Below are 22,403 nucleotides of genomic sequence, written 5' to 3' on the forward strand. Positions count from 1 at the left end.
TCAGAGAAATTTGTCAACAATAGGAATGACCCCAAAAGATTTTGGCAGACTATTAACGAAGCTACAAACGTTTCAACAAATAAAAGCTGCAGAATTATGGAATTAGTAAATAAAGATGGCTTAATTATTAAGAATCATTATGATATTGCAAACGAATTTAATGCTCATTTTACAAACATAGGACACAATATAGCATCAAAAATTAACAAAAACCCAAGACTATCTTCTTCCTTTTCTTATCCATCATCATCATCATCATCATCATCACCATCACTATCACCATCATCATCATCATCATCATCACCACCACCATCAATGTTCATATTTCCCGTAAGTGATAAAGAAATTATAACTATTGCTAAAACTTTAAAAAATAATGTAGCTCCGAGTGTTGATGGTATCACTACTAGAACATTCAAAATGATTATTGAACCCATATCGAAACCACTAACCCATGTCTTTAATTTGTGTTTATCACCAGGTGTATTTCCAACTGATCTTAAATGTGCTGTAGTAATACCTATATACAAATCTGGTGACAGAAACAATCTCAGTAACTACAGACCCATCTCACTCTTACCAAGTCTCTCTAAACTATTAGAAAAATGTATTACAAGCAGGCTAATTAATTTCTTAGAAAAAAAACAGTGTATTAAGTCAAAAGCAGTTTGGCTTCCGTACTAACATGAGCACGGACGACGCTATTATGAACGTAACATCAAGGATTATCAAAGAATCAGACTCGGGTAAAAAATGTTTAGGAGTTTTTCTAGATATTCAAAAAGCTTTCGATACTGTAGACCATAATATACTCACTTCTAAACTTCATGCCTACGGTATTAAAGGAATAGCTTTAAATTTATTTAAGTCATACTTGAGCAACAGATCCCAATTAACGAAATTTAACGACCAACACAGTGAAATTCGTAATATAAATATAGGTGTGCCACAAGGTACAGTTTTAGGCCCACTACTATTTTTAATATACATCAATGACTTGCTCAATATTGATATAGGAAACACATCTGGAGATATATTTGCATATGCCGATGATACAGCTGTAATTTTTAGTGGATCGAATTGGAATGATGCCTACCTAAATGCTAATAGAGGTATAAATATAATTAAGAAATGGTTAGATGAAAATTTGCTCTCATTGAACATTTCAAAAACAACTGCAGTTCCTTTTACATTAACGGCTTCTAGTCTGAGAAAAATTAAACTCGATAAGTTTACAAATTTAAAAATACACAATTGCAGTAACATAAACTTGATTGATTGCAATTGCTCTTCCTTGACAGAATCCACGCAAGTAAAATACTTAGGTGTTATCATTGATCAACATTTGAGATGGAATAAACATGTAACATATTTATGTAATAGGTTACGGAAAACAATTCACAACTTTGTAACCCTTCGTGCATATATGCCGATCTATGTTCTCCGTGTTGTTTATCTAGCCTTGTTTCAATCAGTCATTCAATACGGAATAATAGGATGGAGTGGAATGACAAAGACTATCTTAACTCCATTAATATTATTACAAAAACGTATCATCAAAATTTGTCTGCATAAACCACTTGGTTATCCGACACAATTTATTTATTCTGAATTCCAAGTACTAAAAATTGAGCAAATATATAAACATACATTACTAACTTATTTTCACAAAAATCGAATGAATTTTATAACTGACAAACATATACACAACACCAGAAGAAATGTCCCAACTCTTTTGGCAGAACCTAAATGCCACACTACAGCTGGATTAAGACACAGTAGGAATTATGGACCAAGACTATACAATTCAGTATTGAAAAATAATCCAGACCTAAGCAATTTACACATTCTTAATTTTAAAAATAAAGTGAAAATGTTTGTATGATATTTGATAATTTTTATTATAATTTTTTTTAAGTGTTACTAGCATTATATGGTACTAATTTTTATTGTATTTATCTGATGCATGTAACCTATAAGATAAAACATTGTAATAAATATAAATAGATCATTTTCTTAATTAATAACAGTGTATATCTCCAATAAATGATTCCTTAGCATAGCCACAGATACACTTGATTGTACTTGTCACTAGAAAGTTATTGAAATTTATATTTTCCCCGCCATTCATAAAATATTTTGATATGATACCACTTGCACAAAAGGAGAGATCTATAACTGAAACTCGATTAATATATTTCAGTATTATTTGTATTTATCCTGGTAATAATGAACTGTTTGACTCGTAGACATTTTGTTTTTACAGCATTAACTTCCCATGACTGTACGAGAAGATTCGAAGAGAACGGCAGTAACGTAGACTTTCAGCTCCCCACTACTACCATTAATGCACAACACAATGTCAATACGGCGGTTGCTGTCGTCTGCGATACAATGAACTTTTCTGTTGATTTTCGAGTTTGGCATTTTTTCCGGTTATTATATGCTTATTTAAGTTGTGTTAACTCTCGCTAGTGGTTTTATATTTTATTTTATCCGTCTTAGTATTTATTTTATTATTGTAAATATTTTTGTTTTATCATTATTATTATTATTATTATTATTATTATTATTAATGAATTATTTTGTATTACAATCTTTGTGTAATTTCTGTCACGATTATTCTATTATTATTATTATTATTATTATTATTATTATTATTATTATTGTTACTATTATTTTATATCATCAGCATTATTATTTCAACCCTGTAAAATTTATGTAGACTACTGGACTGTACCCGAGCACGAGCATATGCTCATTTCGGTTATCTATCCAAATGTAAATTCAAATGTAAATTGTAAATAAATTGTAAATTGTAAAAAAAAAAAAAATGTACGAGAAAGTGATGTTATTCATTTCAAAAGGTCATGCTTTTTGAAAGAGTACATAAGAAATGTGTAGAGTGAGAACCCTAAACCCATAGATGAGACTTGGATTTTTATGAATGGTAAGTTTCAATGTATTGTGAGACACTGAATGATTAAATTTCTTACTAACAAATAGGCTAACACTTGTGTGGAATATGAAATTGCAATTAATATAGCCTAGTAGTCATGAATTCAAGTGGGAACAATATGTTTTGCAATTATTAGTTCCATATTATAACTAGAGGTTGGTTATGAAATTCTTGAACAGCTTTCCTGTCTTTGAAATTTTAGTGTCTCTTAGAGTTTCAATGTGGATTGCTTTTCTCTCTGTTTTTTTTTTTTTAATAGGATCATCCACTTATTCATGGAGTAAACTAGGTGAAGTTTCCAGTGACATGAAAGGTGTTATTCATAGATCTACGAATGTGTGGCCTGTGTCAAAGCAGTATTACAACAAAACTGTGGTATCTCAGTCAGGTCAAAATCTAGACAGAGCAAAATCTGTTTGGAAAGAGGCTCTCAGTAAGGTAAGTCAAAGAGAAGTATTACTGAATGCAAACACACACACACTCTCAGACACTTGCCAGTTTGTCATACATAAATCCTTGTATGTGATAGGTGACAAAAGAAATTTGGAGCAATAAGTGAAACATACTGAAAAGAAAATAATGAAGTATTTCAATGAAGAAGTGAAGGACGTCCCTGAAATACAAGAATTCATCATTAATTATACTGACAGCAGCGACTAAGAAGATGATGCAGTAGAAAAGGAGGCATTTGCTACACCTTTAGACAATTAGGCTTTCATCATCACTGCTACTACTAATTATTATTATTATTATTATTTTGACTGTTTCTCTTATTTCTCATGGTTAGGCATAGACCTACATCTACTCATAATTTGCTGCTACTTTTTTCTTTCAGGTGAAATTGAATCTACATAAGAATCCTAAGACAACAGAACCATGCCAATTACTTTCCTGAAGCGGCCTTGTTTTATGTGTTGTGTCTAGATTCAATTAATTCTTTTAGATTTTTTTTCTTAATATAATGAAGTTGTTGGTTGATTGATACCCAAAGTCCAGCAGTTGGTGCTGTCATTTGTTATCTTGCACTTCAATATTTAGCAGGATGACTGAAAGATGAGTAAAGTTGGACAGTCAAGACGATGATCCATATCTTCATTGAGATTTCAGAAATGGCACATGGGGGATTCTGAAATATCAGTTCTTTGTAAATGTTTGAGGCAATCAGGGCCTGTGTTAATATGAGTGTTGCCACTGTAGAAGTCTGTATAGCACAACTGATGAATTGCTTATGCTTCTAATTTGAAGTAATTTGCATGATATGTATTATCAATTTTTGTATATCTCAACTGGTTGAATTGTTTATGCTTTTAAATTGAATCAATTTAATTGCTATGTATTATATTTTATAGCTTAAGTGATGAATAGTTGTTTAGGTTTGTCAATTAGTAATCTGATTGCTATGTACTTCATATTTTTAGTAGAGCCACCAATGTAGCTCAGTCGGCAGACTTGTTGGCCTGCTGATTTGAAGCTGTGCTCGAGCTTGGGTTGGATCCCCCATTTGGTCTGATTAGTTGGTTTCTTCTGAGGTTTTCCCCCCACCATGGAGCAGACGCCGGGTGCTCTATTGCAATTTTTTCATTTGCTTTAAAGCATTCTGATTTTTGTTATGACATTGTCATGTTCTGATCTTGTTATTCTTTTAATAGTGTGGTAAGACACAGGTATAGATAACCTTACAGTAATTTTGCTACCTTTCAGCTATCTCATTACCTCCCACTCCATAATGTTCAGGGATCCACTGAAGTACTAATCCAGTGTTGTCAGACACAGCCTAAATGGAGCGGAGCGCTCCACTATAACTCGTTGCCTGCTCCGGTGCTTCCACAGACATAAGCAAGTTTACGCTCCGACTGGATGTCTCTAGCTCCACAACGGGTTTCAGAGCTTACAACTCTGACACTACTGTACTAATCGATGTAATTCGACCAGTTTTCTTAAAATTTTAAAACACTGTAAAATATTGAGATTTCTTGCTGTTACGTCCAATACCTTAGCAAGAATATCTGATAGTATGACAGCCTTTGAGAAGCCATGGATGTAGTGGTGTTATAGTACAATACCAGTATATTCCCTTTTACAGGGAATTATATTCAAATACTGACTAATTTTGATAGTGAAAATTTAGATACACTTCCAAGCTTATAAACTCTCCAGTATCAACTTCATAAATTTTACTGGAGAGTTTATAAGCTTGGAAGTGTATCTAAATTTTCACTATCAAAATTAGTCAGTATTTGAATATAATTCCCTGTAAAAGGGAATATACTGGTATTGTACTATAACACCACTACATCCATGGCTTGGTAAACAGGATCCATCTATAAAAATACTGTAAGTAGCCACTCACTGACTGGATGGATCTTTTATCATTTCTAATGATAATTTTAAAATATCTGGAGAAGTATCACATTTCTTAACGTCATCTGTGAAATTTAACTTATATAATATTGAGTTTCAAATAACTTGGGATTGTTAGTAAAGTTTCCCTTAATTGAGCAAGTTTGAGTTCTCCAAGTAGAGTTAAAAAGTCTGTTGGGATTTTGGCTCAGTTTATTAATATTTGTATTGTATGATTTTTTTTCTTCTAGACAACAACATCATCTGCAAATGATGAGATTATCATAACATCTATTTCTTTAGTTAGATCATCGACGTAAATATTGAAAAGTGTATTCCTGAAAACAATCCTGTGGGAAGCCCAGATGAATCTGTCTCTATTTACATGTTTGTCATATCTGTGACAATAAATTGTTGAAGAATCAAGTCACTGATCCATCGTAACATTTTATCTTGGACATCCTAAGTTTACAGTTTCTTAAGTGATAATAATAATACTAAACTGCCCGCCATTGAGGGTAGTCCTTACGGACTCAGTATATCCTCAAAAAAATTATTATACATATGTAAACATAGGTATTAAATTTAAAAAAAAAAGGGAAACAAAGAAAAGGGCGTGAAACATTACAATTGCTATTAATGTGGCACCATGTGATTAATTAGGATTTGGCAGGATTTTTTAACACAATTATCACAATGTCATCCCTCAAAGATGTTGGCAGAACAAATTTCCGTCGAAATTCTTCGAAAAAAGCTGGTATAGTCCCTCGAGCACCTATGAGCAAGCCGAATACCTCAACATGAGGTATCTACAGAGCCATATGCTCCTTGAAAATAAATGAAGATTGCTAAGGTGTCTTGTTTTCTGTTTAAAATATCTTTAATATCTTGAATAAAATTTAAAATCTGTCCATTTGTTAAATGCAATTCTCTAAAGTCAACTCAATTAGATGAAAGTAAGTTATTAGATTACAGGGACTAATTCAATCTGTATGAAATCATCTCTTCCACAATTTTGGCTATCACACTAGTAAGCGGTATCTGTCGATAACTCGAGAAGATATTAGATGAATAATTGCTTTTCAAAATTGATATTATTACAGTTTTTCTCCAGACAACAGGTATTGTATTTTAGATGAGATTACAAGGGAAAAGTAGTGAGTTTGCTTGTTTGCCAACATGTTTAAGAACATCAACATGTGTATTATCTGGACTTGGAGATATTTTGGGTCTTACGTTATTAAATTAATAGTAATATTCAGTTCTTGATTAAATGTTGTTGTATAAAATAGATTATAGATTTAATATTTCTTTCAATTTTTCCTTAATAGTCTGACGTATACAGATTAAACTAACAACCACACCACCAACTAATCTAATAGAAATAAAAATATAATTAAGTATAGAAAATGTAATTAAAGTTATAAATACACGTAATAAACCATAACCCCTTAATTTCAACAATACAATATTTTGTTCCCTTTTACAGCTTGTAGATAATTATTAATAAATTATAGTTATTACTTATTAGCATAATATTTATTGAACTCATTGGCTATTTTACTTCGTTTGAAAGATGTTATTGTGTACAAAAAGCGTTTTTGGATAATCGTTTTTATGCTGTATGTTGTGTATAAATCTATGATTTCTGGCCATCTGTTCTGTGTAATCCATCTTTTGTATAGAATTAATAAAATACTCTTTCCGTAAAAAGATAAAGGTATCCCCATCACACGCCATGAAGGCACTTGGGGAGCATGTAGGTAGAACCACATGCTTTCCATGACCTCAGCACTAGAATGAGGTGATGTGGTCAGCACCATGCTCTGACCACCTTTTACCCCCGGGAAAGACTCGGTACTCAATTTTATAGGAGGATGAGTGAACCTCGGGGCCGTATTGGAAGTTTGGCAACGAGAAAATCCCATCACCACCTGGGATTGAACCCCATACCTTCCAGTCCGTAGCCAGCTGCTCTACCAATTGAGCTACCCAACCGCCATCTTTTGGTACTAATTATTTTTTTTAATTGAATACTTAATATTCTCCAGCTCACATTTCTTGAATCATTTGCTTTTTCTTATTTAAATTTAAGACACAAGAGCCAAAAAGAGACTTCAAAGTTGTGTATCATACATTTTTTCAATGACAGACGTGGAGTTGCAGAAATAATAATAATAATAATAATAATAATAATAATAATAATAATACAAATGGGTTTTATTATCATAATTCCCTGTGTAAGAGTAACATTACTAAGGAATTTACAAATAAATGAAATCTTTAAAGAAGGTCTAGAAGTGAACTTACTTATGGCTTTTAAGGAGCAAATAATTTTTGTAAGTTGATTTATTATTTCTGTTTTAGCCTATTTGTATTATCCATTTCCTAACTAATTTCAAAAGATGATCAGAGATTCATTCGAATTCCAACCAAAAGTCAATTGCTTATTATTTTATCTACCTTTAGGAAGTAAATGTACGCTGGAATATTTGAAGTGAAGTGACAATAATATAGGCCTAACTGGTCTTGGAACAGATTTGAATCTTGAAAAATATGTAGTGTAAAAATCTTACTGTACTTTGTTGTATGTTGACATCTACTAACCTATTAATGCTAATGATAATGTAAAGGAATAAAAGAATACAACATAGCAATACACTTTTCATGTGATTCATTTCCTCCCTTTCTCATATAGTTTGCCTACGAAAATATATCACAAATTATTATTGTACTATTTAGAATAACCTTCCAACATAAAGGTAAAGTATGGTGAGTAAATAAGTCATTCAGTACATGCGTTGTAACACTGAACTGACTACAAACAAAGGGAGCACGCACAGTTATATACTCCAGCATCATGTGGTCTGTTGTGTTTACAGCTATGTCTCTTCTCGGAGAATATACTGTAAATCGTACTTCTCAGCTGCCTTGGTTTGTTTGTAGCTGACCTTGCATACAATACTTATTGCTAGCAGTTCATGGGTGGGCGCACTCTGCTTGGCTGCGAAACTGAGTCACTGTAAGCGAGTCCAGGTAAAATGATGGCTCTGTATTATGAAGCTGATAGGTTCATGTAATATCCCTATTTTTCGAAATTACAAGCAGGGTGAAGATACTGGAAGATATTCATCTAGAGTCTGAATATTTTAAGGGTTTGTTTTGCTGGAGATATAGATGATTCTAACATTAGTATGAAAGTTCTGCAACTTTAATAAGCTATAAAACGTATGTGCCAATGATATAAGCCAAGATAACAATGCTGAGTATTCAGGGGTATACAAAAAGTCGAAAGGCTATGATGCATGAAGTTTTATAACCTAACAAAATAAGTTACAACATTTTATTTCTTATATTCTAGAGAGAATTTAGTGCTTCACAGACTTTTTATGCAGTATCTACTGCCTTATTAAAAAGAATTAACTCTTAAAGAGATTCAAAGTGCAATTACTGAGACTTCAAGAAGTCCCCCCCCCCCTTTTTACAGTATATAATTGCACAAGGACCCTTAAATACTACCACATCTGACACTGGAAGTGGAAGTGAGTAAACATGGTGGACAGTTGAGTGGTTAACAGAATTGTGAAAGCATGTATACTTCATGTGACTGTTCATTGTGTTTCTTGTATCATTTATCTCTAGTGTAATCATTGTGGGGCTTATAAGTTAGCATATAATAACAGAGTCGTGATCTTATAATTGATATAATTGTTTTCGTAGTGAACAAAGCTTGGAAGTGTTATGTAATTACCAGACTTAACCTTAAAATGCCTCGCACATATAGTGTCCAGGTTGTAAATCGAATTACGATTAAGAAAGTCTGTTTGTACATGTATTTTTGTTTCCGAAAGATAAAGATTTAAGGGATAAGTGGACAAGAAGCATACACGGTCAACATTTTATCCCAACAAACAACTCTGTGGCCCACAATTACCACAGAAAAGAAAAGACTCCAGTCAATGTTTAGCTACTGTTGTAGCATGTAACAAACAGCAGTTCAAAGAATGGAATGAAAGGGACAACATAATTGGATTTCAAGAATTCAAGAGTCAGGTGATGAACAGAAATATTTCCCCCTTCATTTTATAGATAAAGGAGATTATGTCCTATTATGCAAAACTGAGAACAACTGCTTCACAGAAGTACCAAAAGTAGCTGTTTCCATTAAGATTTCATCAGCTCTCAAAGTCCAGGTTTTTCATAATAATATGAGCCTTCCCAACAGTAAGTTTCACTGGTGTCTAGGTCATGAAGAAACGTGTAATAAATGGAGCAAATTTGATTGCCTGTTGGGTCACTTACAATCTTTTAAATTTGAAGATATGGAAACTAAGGAAAAGTTATCTTTTTTTATTAAGTTGCTTCCTAGAATATTGACGTAGACACTTTTGAACAAAAAGTGTCAGAATAAACTGAAATTTTTGCAAGAACAGTTAGAGCTAGCATTATCTACATAGCCGAGGTATTAATCGCAGACTTTGGTGTGGGCATCTACATTTTTTATTCTTTCCCCGGGCATATCACTTTGTGCCATCAAGTAAGATGTTTAACACTGCCACATCATTTTTATTTAAGAAGACTTTTGTGTACAATGGAGACAAATAACTCTGGGATAAATTCTTCATATCTACAAGAAAAATGTAAAATGTTTGAGGAACATGAGAAGATAGTTACCATAATGTTAGACGAAATTTATGTACTGTAACACCTAAACTGAGCTATAAGGGTGGTAAAATAGAAGAACTTGCAGTAAGTGGAGGCAGGGAACTTGACATTGCCTCTACAATTCAAGTTTTTATGATATCTTCATCTTTGCCCAGTAATGCAGAGGTCAGTGCCCTCTTTCCGGTAAAGAATTTAACCAGTGTTTCGTTGTATAACATGACTTCTAAAGTTTTAAATGTAATGGAAAGTTGTGGTTACATATCTCTGTGCCTTATATCAGCCAACAATCACACACACGCGCACGCACACACACACACAGTTGAAACTGACAGAAGTACACAGGAAATTCTAATTTGCATTGGTGGTTATGTTGCTCATAGTGTCAATTTATGTGTGGTTGTGTATGAACTATTTAATGTTTTGCTCAGTGAAACATTTGAGAATGACTTTTTACAGTTGAACTGTCAAAGGAACCTTGTTACCAATTTAGCTATGGCTTTCTTTGAATTAAACACCATAGATTTTGATGTTATGTATAAATGTGAAATAACTTCAAGAAAACTAGCAGTGAAGTGGAACAAGGTTTGGCCAACATGTTTATTAATAATTCGCTGGCTCAATATTACAAGGTTCTATGTCTATGTCAGAAATATTACTACATACACCCTTGTAACATATGGCCAGCGAATTACTGCAAGATCCAAAATGAAAAGTAGGCATTCAAAGATGGAAATAAAACCCATCGCAAATATTCCAAGTTAAAAAAAATAAATTGCTTTGCTCCCCAAACTCTGAATTCCTCATCATTTTTTGTTGTGAAGCCTATCTAATTTCTTGTGTATGTATCAGTGAATAAAGTGAAAAACTGTACTCAATAGTACCATTTCAAATCAAGAGCAATGGATAGTAAGGAATTATAGTGAATAGTGCCATTTCATTCTAAATCAACATCAATGGACACAGTGACAAAGTTAAATGAGTAGGAAGACAAGACTCTATAATATATAATTTCCAGTTCCTGATGGAATCTATTTGTGTAATTCAGGTAAGATTTCCTAAATCCTGAATGTATCAGCTATTCATATTGTACTACTGCCTTCTATTTCTTCACAAATTTGGGTTTTACAGGAGATTAAAATGGTCAACTGCCAGTATTCATATATAAATACATATAGGCCTAACATAATAATAAAACATATTGAAGCTTTTAATCGGTTGTTTTCTTTTATTATTGGTGATGTAGCTAAGGAACTTTATTATTTCATTGAAGATTTTGTTAGAATAATCTCATCGGTGGCATACTTATTTTAAGTCAATGCAATCTACAAAAGCTCTCAACCGACCACCATCTTGGATGCTGTCAGGTCCGGTAGTATTTAGAAGGTCCTGTTTGCACTCATGTAAGTTCAAACAATCTATAATGCAATTCAACTACTGCCAAAGTTAACTTGAAATAATGAACACAAATATATAGAATATATTATTTTAAAAAATTACACTGATGACAGGACCAATAATTCCAAAACTTTAAGATACCTTTTTTTTCAAACTTCGTAACAATTTACAGTCTCACACAATACTATAGTTACCTTGCATCATTCTGCTCGCTTCTCATCTAAAGATGATAAATTTCTTTGCCGTTCCTCAAATATCTCTTTTAACTTCTCTGTTGCAGTTTTGGGAACATAAATAGGACGAAATAGTTCCTCCTGCAATAAATCCAATTCAGAATATTTGAACTGTGTACAAATATTTTGAGAGTTATTCTATCAATTAGTGAACATTTAAGTTTTAAATTCAGTTCCACTTAATTTATACATTAATTTTACAATGAGTAAATTGAGCACCTCCGTGGAATAACACTTGGGCAACATGTTACATCCACCCTTTTTCCACGGAGGTACTCAATTAATTTTGTATTCATTCTGCATGTGTTCAGAGAGGGGGGGAGGGAGGGAGAGAGAGAGAGAGAGAGAGAGAGAGAGAGAGAGAGAGAGGGAGAGGGAGAAAGAGACAGCATGTGCGTGTGTGATACTCTTAATTTCTTCCAACTAGAGGAATAAAAGGCACAGAATATTATACATAGAAGTAGCACTTTAAAACATAAATTACTTACATTTGGAAATTCTGTCACATTAAGTTTTGGATCCTTGTTTGTAAAGGGGCTCCATGGTCCTTGTATTGATGGATTATCTGTGTGCATCAATTTCATCAATCTCACGATCTGATTTCCAGACTGTGTTCGAAGCAAGTTGATCCATTTTATAACTTCATCACGTGTGTAGTTATGACAACTCACATAGTGCTTCTCTCCATTTACTAAAACAGAAACCAGTAAAGGGATTTTAGATTCATCATCATCATCATCATCATCATCATCATCATAATCACCATGTCCTTCACATGTTAGACCTTAGTGGAGCTGTTACGGTCTCATGCCAGCATTTTCGTGGTCTTCCCAAATTTCTCTTTCCTCTTGGTACATAGACAAGAATTTGTCTAGGCCATATTACGAACTCTTAATATTACATTCAAGTGCCATAATACTAATAGCCTGATTTTAAATTTTACCTCTCATAATTTAATCACAATTACAAGGGACAAGAATTTGAAAGCACTGACGAGAAATTCAACATAAAGAATTAAGTGAGTCAAAGAGACTTATAATTGTAGCCAATATTCAGAAACAAGCATACCACTTGAAGTGCAAACCATAATATCTATACTTTAAAAGCTATTACAAAGTGTTACAAAAATGACACGTATTTACTCAAACATTTTGCATGGGTAAAAACTTTATTAAAGTCGCAAGAAAAAGTAAAAATTTTCTGTGCATAATAATTAATTTTCTCTTAAGAAATTATTTTTGCAATACGAGCTGTATCATAGTGTTCATTCAGTTTATTCTGTGACATAAAAAAATCACTAAAACAATTGTTGGATTTTACTTGGACTAAATTGCCATGGCAAGTTTTTGATTTCAAACAGCAAATAATAATTTGTTACTAAAAAATTATATTTCAACTGCATAAGCTGCTGTTACCAGTTCCCTTTCCACGCTTCTCACTACTGCTGCTGTGTAACATTGCACATTCAACACCTTGACACCTCGTAAAATAACACAAAAACATCAGATTTTATGATTCTCCTGTATTTTCAAGTGAACTTCCATGTTACACTAACCATTCATTACACAATGCTCACTGTTGAATTCAAACGTGGAATCATGTAAGCCATAGCGTCAATTAACTTAAACATTAAGAAAGAACTTATGCACATTGCGAAAGTAACAGACTAAAATATACTTACAGTATTCTGCTGACAAACATGGAGTTCGATGTCGCCGTGGCTTCACATACACAACAATTCCAGGGTAATTTTTAGCAAAATCTAACAAATCATTCTCGATAAATTCCCTAAAAAAAAATCATATTAACATTACATTAAGAGTGAGAAATGTGGAAATGTCTATCCCTAACTCCTAGCAGTCGAACAATCAAACAGCATAGTTAGTGACATTTTAAATTAAGTTGGGTTCTGTTAAAAGATATGATATCCCATGTTCATTTTCCTGATATGTGCACTGTGGTTTAGAACAATCGTCCCCAATGTGTGGACGTATATGGAGTAATGTGTGTAGTACTACAGTCTGGAGAAAAGTAGATGTACATGTTGAAACAAATTTAAACTTCCCCCTCTCCCCCCAGCAAATATTACTTATGTCCCACCCAGTATAGGAACTTGACAAAATACCTTGAAAATGCCTTGGATTTATAGTACTGATTAGTAGAAATTGATGTGATCACTGGGAGAGCTGTAAGTCCACCCAACTCACCCTTATATACCAGAGGTGGTTATTCAGGTGAAGTACCATTTCACCTATTTACGTGTAAAACACAATTTTATCTCGTATTAATAATTAATTCTAGTTATTACCGGTTCCGTATTTCTAAAATAAAAAAAAAGTTTTATTTTCAGTCGTTATTAACAGTGTTTAGTTATATAAATAGTACTTGTAACTGTCCGTTGAATAGAATAATGTCAATTGTTACGAGCGCCGAGCAGTGTCTATTGAAACCTATAATACTGTGGAGGTGAAAATATTTGGGCTCCCATTCTCATACAGCACTTGGTTTCCATGGTAACGTGACGTCACGCACTAAAGAAAGATTGTATGAGTGAAGTGCGTTTCAGAGTCTTTCAGTTACGGAGAACTGTCAGACTTGTTGTAGGTGGAGTAACCAGTTTGCAGATCTAATGGTACAGAAGGGTTGAAGCTGGTCTCCAAGGCCAGGGGCTATTGTTGAAGGGCTGTGAAATTTTACAGTATGTAGGCCTACTACCTGACTCGAGAAAAGTATCCTATTCCTTGTGTCTAAGCAGCCAGCCCTGCAGCGGTAAATTAGCTGACTATATGTTATTTTATCAGGAATGCATGCCACATACATTCGTAAAGTTTAAAAGTTGTTTTCCGCCACGTGTATTATTTCTTCTCATGAGTTTGCCAGTTTTGTTCCAGCTCTTGTATTTGAAAGTTCAACGCGTGCGTAAATGTACACATGTACCAGTAGTTTAGTACTTATTATTTAATGTATTTAGAGTATATTAGTGATAAATGTATATAGTGTATTAATCCTACATCACAGTGTATATTGTATGTTTAATCACTATAGTGCTATTATACAAATACTTAGGTACCAGTACATAGAAAATATTAATAAATGAGTGCGAAATATGTATCCCGGAAATGGCACGGTTTGTAATATATTATAAAAATTCCATTTTGCAGACTTAAATATGAGGATGGAAAAGATGTTTTAAATTCTGGACGTCCTACAGTTCCATTTGTTCTTTGTTTTTAAAAAGTGCTAAAAATAGAGAAGTTGTATAAAATAACAAAAACAAATTATTCTGATGAAAGAAGCTTTTCTCTTTGAAAAGATTGAAAATTTCATTCGGAATGCCACATAACAGGAGAGACTTTCATCATTAGCCCCTTAGCTTTGCATACAGATATACTATCCATCCTTTTATGAAGACATCATTGACAGGTTTGCTGCTTTAAAAGATAGGAGGATTGACTTTGTATGCAAGAAATTGGGTGAGTCCTGAAATAAATTAATTTTCCTGTTTGCACGTGTTCTAGAACTGGTAAAATTGTACGTACCGTAGTTTACGAATAGTAGGCCTATTCATTATATTAGCAAAACTGTTCATGCATTTGTGTATGTGAACAGCACTTCACCTATTTTCTTTACGACGAGCCGCTACTGTTATATACAAAAATTGTCTTGCGTGAATGAAGAACACTACCATATTTCGTTAATGTAAGGCCGGTTACACACTACAGTGAGAGTTATGAATAGGGACCGGATTTTTATGTAATTACATATTATATTCCTTTCAACCTAACTGTATATAAATAACAAATCTTTGCGAATCTTGTAATTACCATTAATATATTAAAATTTGAAACTACATATTTTCACATATTTACCCCACATTACATATTATGGCATGGTATTACATAAATCTACATATTTAGGAGTTTTATTCATTTTTACTTCTCTGAAAGGAAAAAGAAAACTTCTGCTGGGGAAGTTTACAATTTGAAATACACAGATTTAAAAAGCCTTTTACCTACCCAAGAAAGACTATATTTCGGGACGAAATATAATGTCCTCAGTTCCAGGAAGTAATAGAGGCACTCACCCCATACCACCCACTGTAAATATGAGTGAACAAAAGGCAACCTTTCTCATACAACTACCTTGTATTGTAAAAATCACCACCTTCATGCAGTGGAGGACGACATGATTTTTCTTGAACTATAATTGTTCTGCACACGTCTTAACAAGCCGTTTCCATACAATTTGCAACACTACCCACCCTCTTCCTAATTCATCCAGGGAAAACCCGTGTCAAGTTTGACATGAGACTTTCAGGTTATTGCTTGACCTCTTTATTTTAAATTTAGTAGACCTATACGGAATTCTGAGCAATTAGAAAGCATGGTTCTCAGCTGGAATAATCCTACCCTTCTGAATAAGACAGGAATGTCACTTTTCAAACAACAGTTTGTAAATGCCTATAGTTTGAGGTTTTAGTAGGTACTTCTTTCTTACAGGAAGCAGCTAAAATGCATATGTCCCACATCTCCTCTTATTTTCTCCTAATCCAGTACTATGCTGCTGTAAAATTGGCAATTAATATGTAATGTATTTATTATTATTATTATTATTATTATTATTATCAGTTATCACTATCATCATCGCTATCTCTGTTTTTTCTTTCTTTTTTTCCTTCTATTAGTCGATGAGAGCTCTATAGTGTTCTTTTGACCTGTTGACCCTCTATAGGGCTTTAATTTAATTTGTATTATTTTCATCAGGGTTTGTATTTCTTTTTTGTATTTATATGTGCTACTGGTAGGATGGAAGAGAAGGCCTTTATGGCCTTAATCCTGTCATATTAAATAAATAAATCAAATAAAGCGAAACAGTGCTTGCAGTACTGTTGTGTCATTCATTTCACTCAGTTCTCTAGTTTTAGTACTTAGAGTACCGGTACCGTCATTTCCCATAACTATGGTCCAAGCACCCAACTATGGTCCAAAACGCATTATGTGCTACTTAGTCCCCCAAGAGTTCGGTGTTTGCCATTTGAGGCACCACTGTGATGGAATTATGTTCCCCATAGATGCTTCCATCTACCATTATACGTGGCAATGATATGGATGCTTAACAAGTTCAATGTGCATCGTTCTATTGAATGTGTGAAGACACGAAATCATTCAGTTTGTGTTTGCCTGTTTTATTAAGCTCTCCTCTGTAGAACTGGTACGTTATAGATATATGATTCTTTGTACAATTAAACCTAGCTATATAGTGTTTACTTTCACAGTGTACTTGCAGTGTACAGAAACAGTTGCTTACGAGATTACATACAAGCTGGCGCATAGCACGATCGAGAGTGAATCTCTGAATGTCATGACAATTTCTGCCGCTAGGTTCGCCTCGCAGTTCTATTAAATGATGAATAGTTCCATTACTAAGCATTGTGTATCGTGAAAATTCTTTGATTAATTTTGCATTACTGATCGAGTATGAAGATTATAAACATAACAAGAATATTACAGTCTTATTTGAGATTTATTGATGACTTGTTAAATATCAGTATGCAGATTTTCAGCATTATTGAATGGAATTTACAATTTTGTTTCCCGAAAGTCTGAATTTGTTCAATTAAAAATTTTGCTTCCAAACTATATTGTTCATCTGGTTCATTTACTTTGGCAAGTTGATTGTTTTCAGTTCCGTGTTTTTCCTTCAGATTTCGTTCCCTCTAATTTGTTATAATTGCTGAAAGTGAACTACCGGTGTCTTCTACTTTCAGACATTATTATTATTAATATTATTATTATTATCATCATCATTAAACTAGTATAGTTCTTAGTTTGTCTTGCTTTAAGACAATCAGCAGAGTTATTCGAGGAAAAGAGTATGATTTACCATCATCATTTATAGTTGCGGAATATTCCACGAGAATGGTTAATTATTACTGGTGAATATTGACATATATACGATTTGCATTATTTAGCATACAATACGCAGCAATGCGATTTTAATGTTGAGCATGCCAAGTTTAGTGTAACGTACTCCCCTCATCCTCCAAGCCAAATCAAATATTATTACGACATTACGAGTAATAAATAAATAAATAAATAATTACTACAATTATTCGTTGTGATAAAGTACAATTATTACTGCATGGTGTACCGAAGATTTTACTTTATGTTTTCATTAAATTGATATGTCATGAGTGACGACAGAAAGCAGCTCAGGGGAGCGAGATGCAGACATTACTAAAAATGAAATGGGGATCGGGGAGAGCAGATGCGCACGTACCTATGGGTGGCAAAATTCTAAAAAAAAAAAATCGTTCCTGAGATATTTGTTTATGTTTTGGGAAATGGTCAAATTCGAAAACAATTTCTAATCACATATATTGCAGACTAACTTCCTATTAATTTAATTCTATAGAGGATTCCACTTTACGAAAATAGCATTGCACATATGGAGGCTGTTCCAGCAACTATTTATAAGTATTTTTCTTGAGAACTGGGAATTAGTTTCATTTAATTCATAGAACATAATTTCATTGAGAACTAGATCGATTTTGTATGCTAAAATTGTGTTACACCTCTAAAATTACCATATATTTAATTTACGAATAACGGGCTAACAGCTAAATTGATGGAATAGTCTTCTGCTCTCTTGCCAAAGATCTCCGCTGAAAAACATAACAGACAAGTAGGGGGTGGTACAGTTAAGGCTAAGATTTCACACTGATAAAACACGCTTATTTGAAAAAGTACACAAAATTTAACTGTCAGCAAAACAACAACGGGATTGGGTATGTATCTTAGGTTCTGGTTTGATTATAGTGTGAAGTTAATAATGGAAAGTGTGTACTGTACAAAATCCTAAATTTGTATTATAGCACTTCTTAACATTTTTAATAACTGAAAACGTGTGCTGCAAATAATCTTAAATTTGTATTATAAGAGCTTTTTAACCCAATAAAATAACAATTTTATTATTATTATTATTATTATTAAAATACTTGGAATGTTGTTGTTTTCTAATGCCAGGCGTTTGACAATAAAGTACTTGGGATGTACTATAAGCAGTAACATCAGCTACTGTCAAGAAGTCAAAAAGAGAATAGCAATGGCAAAGGAAGCTTTTAATAGTTTTTTTTTTTTATTTTATTGGGTTATTTTACGACGCTGTATCAACATCTAGGTTATTTAGCGTCTGAATGAAATGAAAGTGATAATGCCGGTGAAATGAGTCCGGGGTCCAGCACCGAAAGTTACCCAGCATTTGCTCGTATTGGGTTGAGGGAAAACCCCGGAAAAAAACCTCAACCAGATAACTTGCCCCAACCGGGATTCGAACCCGGGCCACCTGGTTTCGCGGCCAGACGCGCTGACCGTTACTCCACAGGTGTGGACTAGCTTTTAATAGAAAAAGGACCTCTGGAGAAAGAACTAAGGAAGAGACTAGTGAAGTGCTATGTGTGGAGTGTAGCTTATTTTTTAATTTATTTTATTGGGTTATTTTACGACGCTATATCAACATCTAGGTTATTTAGCGTCTGAATGATATGAAGGTGATAATGCCGGTGAAATGAATCCGGGGTCCAGCACCGAAAGTTACCCAGCATTTGCTCGCATTGGGTTGATGGAAAACCCCGGAAAAACCTCAACCAGGTAACTTGCCCTGACCGGGATTCGAACCCGGGCCACCTGGTTTCACAGCCAGACACGCTGACCGTTACTCCACAGGTATGGACGGGAGTGTAGCATTCTATGATGCAGAAACATGGACATTATGACGAAGTGAAGAGAAGTGAATAGAAGCATTTGAAATGTGGATAAGGAGAAGGATGGAGCATGTGAAATGGACAGACAGAGTAAGAAAGGAAGCTGTGTTGGAAAATGTGGATGAAGAAAGAATGATGCTGAAACTGATCAGAGAGAGGAAAAGGAATTGGCTGGGTCACTGGTTGAGAAAAAAGTTCCTTCTGAAGGATGCACTCGAAGGAATGGTGAATGGGAGAAGAGTTCGGGGCAGAAGAAGATATCAGATGATAGACGACATTAAGATATATGGATCATATGAGGAGACAAAGATGAAGGCAGAAAATAGGAAAGACTGAAGAATGCTGGGTTTGCAGTGAAATACTTGCCCTTGGGCAGAACACTATGAATGAAGTGGTAGTGGTAGTGGTATTTGTAATTGCAGTAACTTTTTAGGTCCCTAAAACTGTATTTTAATGCGTACTTTCTATCATTATAGACCCTTGTTGAGGTGTCTGAAAATTGGTCGCTAAACTGGAGAATTCCCACGGTATCTTTGAACCATGCCATTACGTTTAGCACCAAATTTAAGTAAATACACAATCTCGCCAACATAAGAACACGATGGTGGTGTGTGGCGTCGTTGGAGGGAGAAATTTGTTTCTTTTCTCTCTCTACCTCCTTCGTTCTGAACATTACTGAGAGATAGCACCACTGTTAGCTACAAGATATATTTGCGCAAATATATTGAAGTAGATTACGTGACTTATTAAGTGACTTAGATGAGAGTCTCGAGACGAAACAGTTTTGCTATATTTCTTTTTTTATTAAATGTTAAGCACAGGAACGCCATTTCGTAATTTTATTTAAGAAACAAGCCAAACAAATTATCTTTGCATCAAAAACAGATGCTCCCTGGACCAAATTATCGTATTTTATAATTATTTGAATGCAACAGAAGCCAGAAGTCTTGCACTTGACTAATGCAGTGAATTATTTAAGAATATAGTTGCGAATTTTACTACCACCATTTCGATTGTGTTTTGTTTGGCACGGCTCGGTACGGCCTGGTGACTAGTGGCCAGCAAGTAACGTCGACTATCAACATTGCTCTGCCGTGCGTATTATCCAGTTGTTCCCTGCAGGCATCATTGTGACATTAAGAGGTTTTTTTATCATTTCAACGGACTCAACGTACCTATGTTGTGCAATAAACTTGCTTGAAAACTGTACATATTAGCAAGAGAGTGAGATAAAGATACTATACCTCACTCATTCTACTAACGGAGGCATCTTGCGGCAACAGCGTACTAGCCAAGATCTGTAAGACCAATGCTTTTTTCTTAAGGTGGAATACTCTAATAACTCCTAATTTAAAAACTGTTTACACACACTAAAATATCACAGCACTTGCTATTACTATCCACTACAGGTTAAACAGCAGGCGTATTAGATTTTTATTTCATCACTGCAAGGCGTGCAAGAAAAATCGCACAATTTGTACTAATCATGTATTGTGACTGCTGTTTGCATTAGTAAAAATCATAACACTTCAATGTCAATATATTTTTAAAAAAGAAAGGGATAAGGGTTTCCATCTAGTGGATCGTACTAATACTACTAATTCGAAGAAGCAATGGCGACTTTCATAATAATTACATTTTACATGTTTCGTGATATACTAAATGTGTTAATGTAGTAATAATTCTATATATGGTACAATAAGATTTGAAATGTGTTGTGGTTGTGATAAAAGTACCTATTTAAAATTGGTTTATAGCGCCACACTGGCAGTGACAAAAGTGTGCAATATTCGTTCAGTGGCTGTTGGAGGCTCTAGATTGACCCCTAATTACTCACCGAAATGCGTAGGCCACATGCAAGGCATACCAAAAGTCTGAACCAACCAAACCTAACCTGTCATGGATACTCGAAATTTCTGTAGAGACAGTATCTGTGAACTTAGTGATTGCAGCCGTTTTTCGTTTTCATTAGGATCTGATTTCTTTGATAGTTTAATTAAAAATTCGGTTTCAATTCTATCCCATCATCTATGTAAGAGTCATTAGAAAACTCGCTATGTACCTACCAAAAGCGTACATGCAAGACATAATTGTCAGTGAGGAATCCGTATACTGAAATTTTCCCCTCCTCTCCGCCGGCAAACGCTTCCACGGCAACATCCCACTTCTGTTTCCACCCTACTCCAGTGCGAAATTGGCATCGCCACTCTTCTGTTTATGGTAAGCATGACTCAATTTGAAGAAAAATATGTAATGTAAATACATCCTATCCTTTGGTAATGCAATTTTAAATAAATATCCAATACTTATCAATTCTTAATACAATTCTAATGTAATCTATAAAAACCCCAAGCAAAGCTCAAAGTTTATTACCTTACACCTCTACTTGATCCATTGTTTTTGCAGAATTTTATAGTTATTCTTTGCAACTGACAAACATATCGGCCTATACCATTCTGTAACGGAGCTCTAAGAAAGCCCGAAGGCATAAACAAATGAGAGTTAGACATTCAGTGGTGGAGATTTTGCAACAAGTTGTTTCAATATTTCTTCAACAAACTCAGAAAATAAAAATACGGATGAACTAATATATTATAGCGTCCTTCATAACAGCACACGTTTCTGCCGCCAACACCAAAACCAAGAGCAAGAGGTTAGAGGACGAGAGATTTCTTGACCAAAACCACTGCCATTAGAGATGCCGATATTTCACAGCTTATTCGAAAACCATAACAAGTGACTGGCCCGTTGCTTACGAGATTACACAAGCTGGCGCATAGCACGATCGAGAGTAGGTCTCAGTGAGTCATGACAATTTCTGCCGCTAGGTTCGCCTCGCTGCCCTAGGAAATGATGAATAGTACCATTACAAAGCATTGTGTATCGTGAAAATAGTTCGATTAATTGTGCATTACTGATTGAGTACGAATATTATAAATATGCCAAGCATATTACAGTGTTATTTGAAGTTTGTTCAGCTAAGTTATATTCGAAAATTGGCAGTTATCCGTCACAATTCTAATTACTTTAAATCCAATATCTTCCACTA

At 34.1% G+C, this 22,403-nt stretch overlaps 1 protein-coding gene across 2 annotated transcripts in view; it reads right to left on the minus strand.

The window, feature by feature from the left end:
• Positions 1-22,125, minus strand: part of LOC138705139 (large ribosomal subunit protein mL43-like) — a 33,139-nt gene extending 11,014 nt beyond the window's left edge. Inside the window, exons 1-5 of one of the 2 annotated variants that reach the window (XM_069833799.1) lie at positions 21,728-22,125; positions 13,274-13,380; positions 12,081-12,283; positions 11,554-11,673; positions 8,297-8,319 (exon numbers count right to left, since the gene is read on the minus strand). In XM_069833799.1, coding sequence (XP_069689900.1) covers positions 11,560-11,673; positions 12,081-12,283; positions 13,274-13,380; positions 21,728-21,864 — 561 coding nt within the window. In that variant the 5' untranslated portion in view covers positions 21,865-22,125 and the 3' untranslated portion in view covers positions 8,297-8,319; positions 11,554-11,559. Of the gene's footprint in view, positions 1-8,296; positions 8,320-11,553; positions 11,674-12,080; positions 12,284-13,273; positions 13,381-21,727 lie in introns of those variants that run through there. The other variant, XM_069833800.1, reaches the window with a different exon arrangement.
• Between the last annotated feature and the right edge of the window lie 278 nt (positions 22,126-22,403).

This window comes from Periplaneta americana, chromosome 8 (assembly GCF_040183065.1).
Source record: "Periplaneta americana isolate PAMFEO1 chromosome 8, P.americana_PAMFEO1_priV1, whole genome shotgun sequence".
In the NCBI taxonomy this organism is placed as follows: Eukaryota; Metazoa; Arthropoda; class Insecta; order Blattodea; family Blattidae; genus Periplaneta; species Periplaneta americana.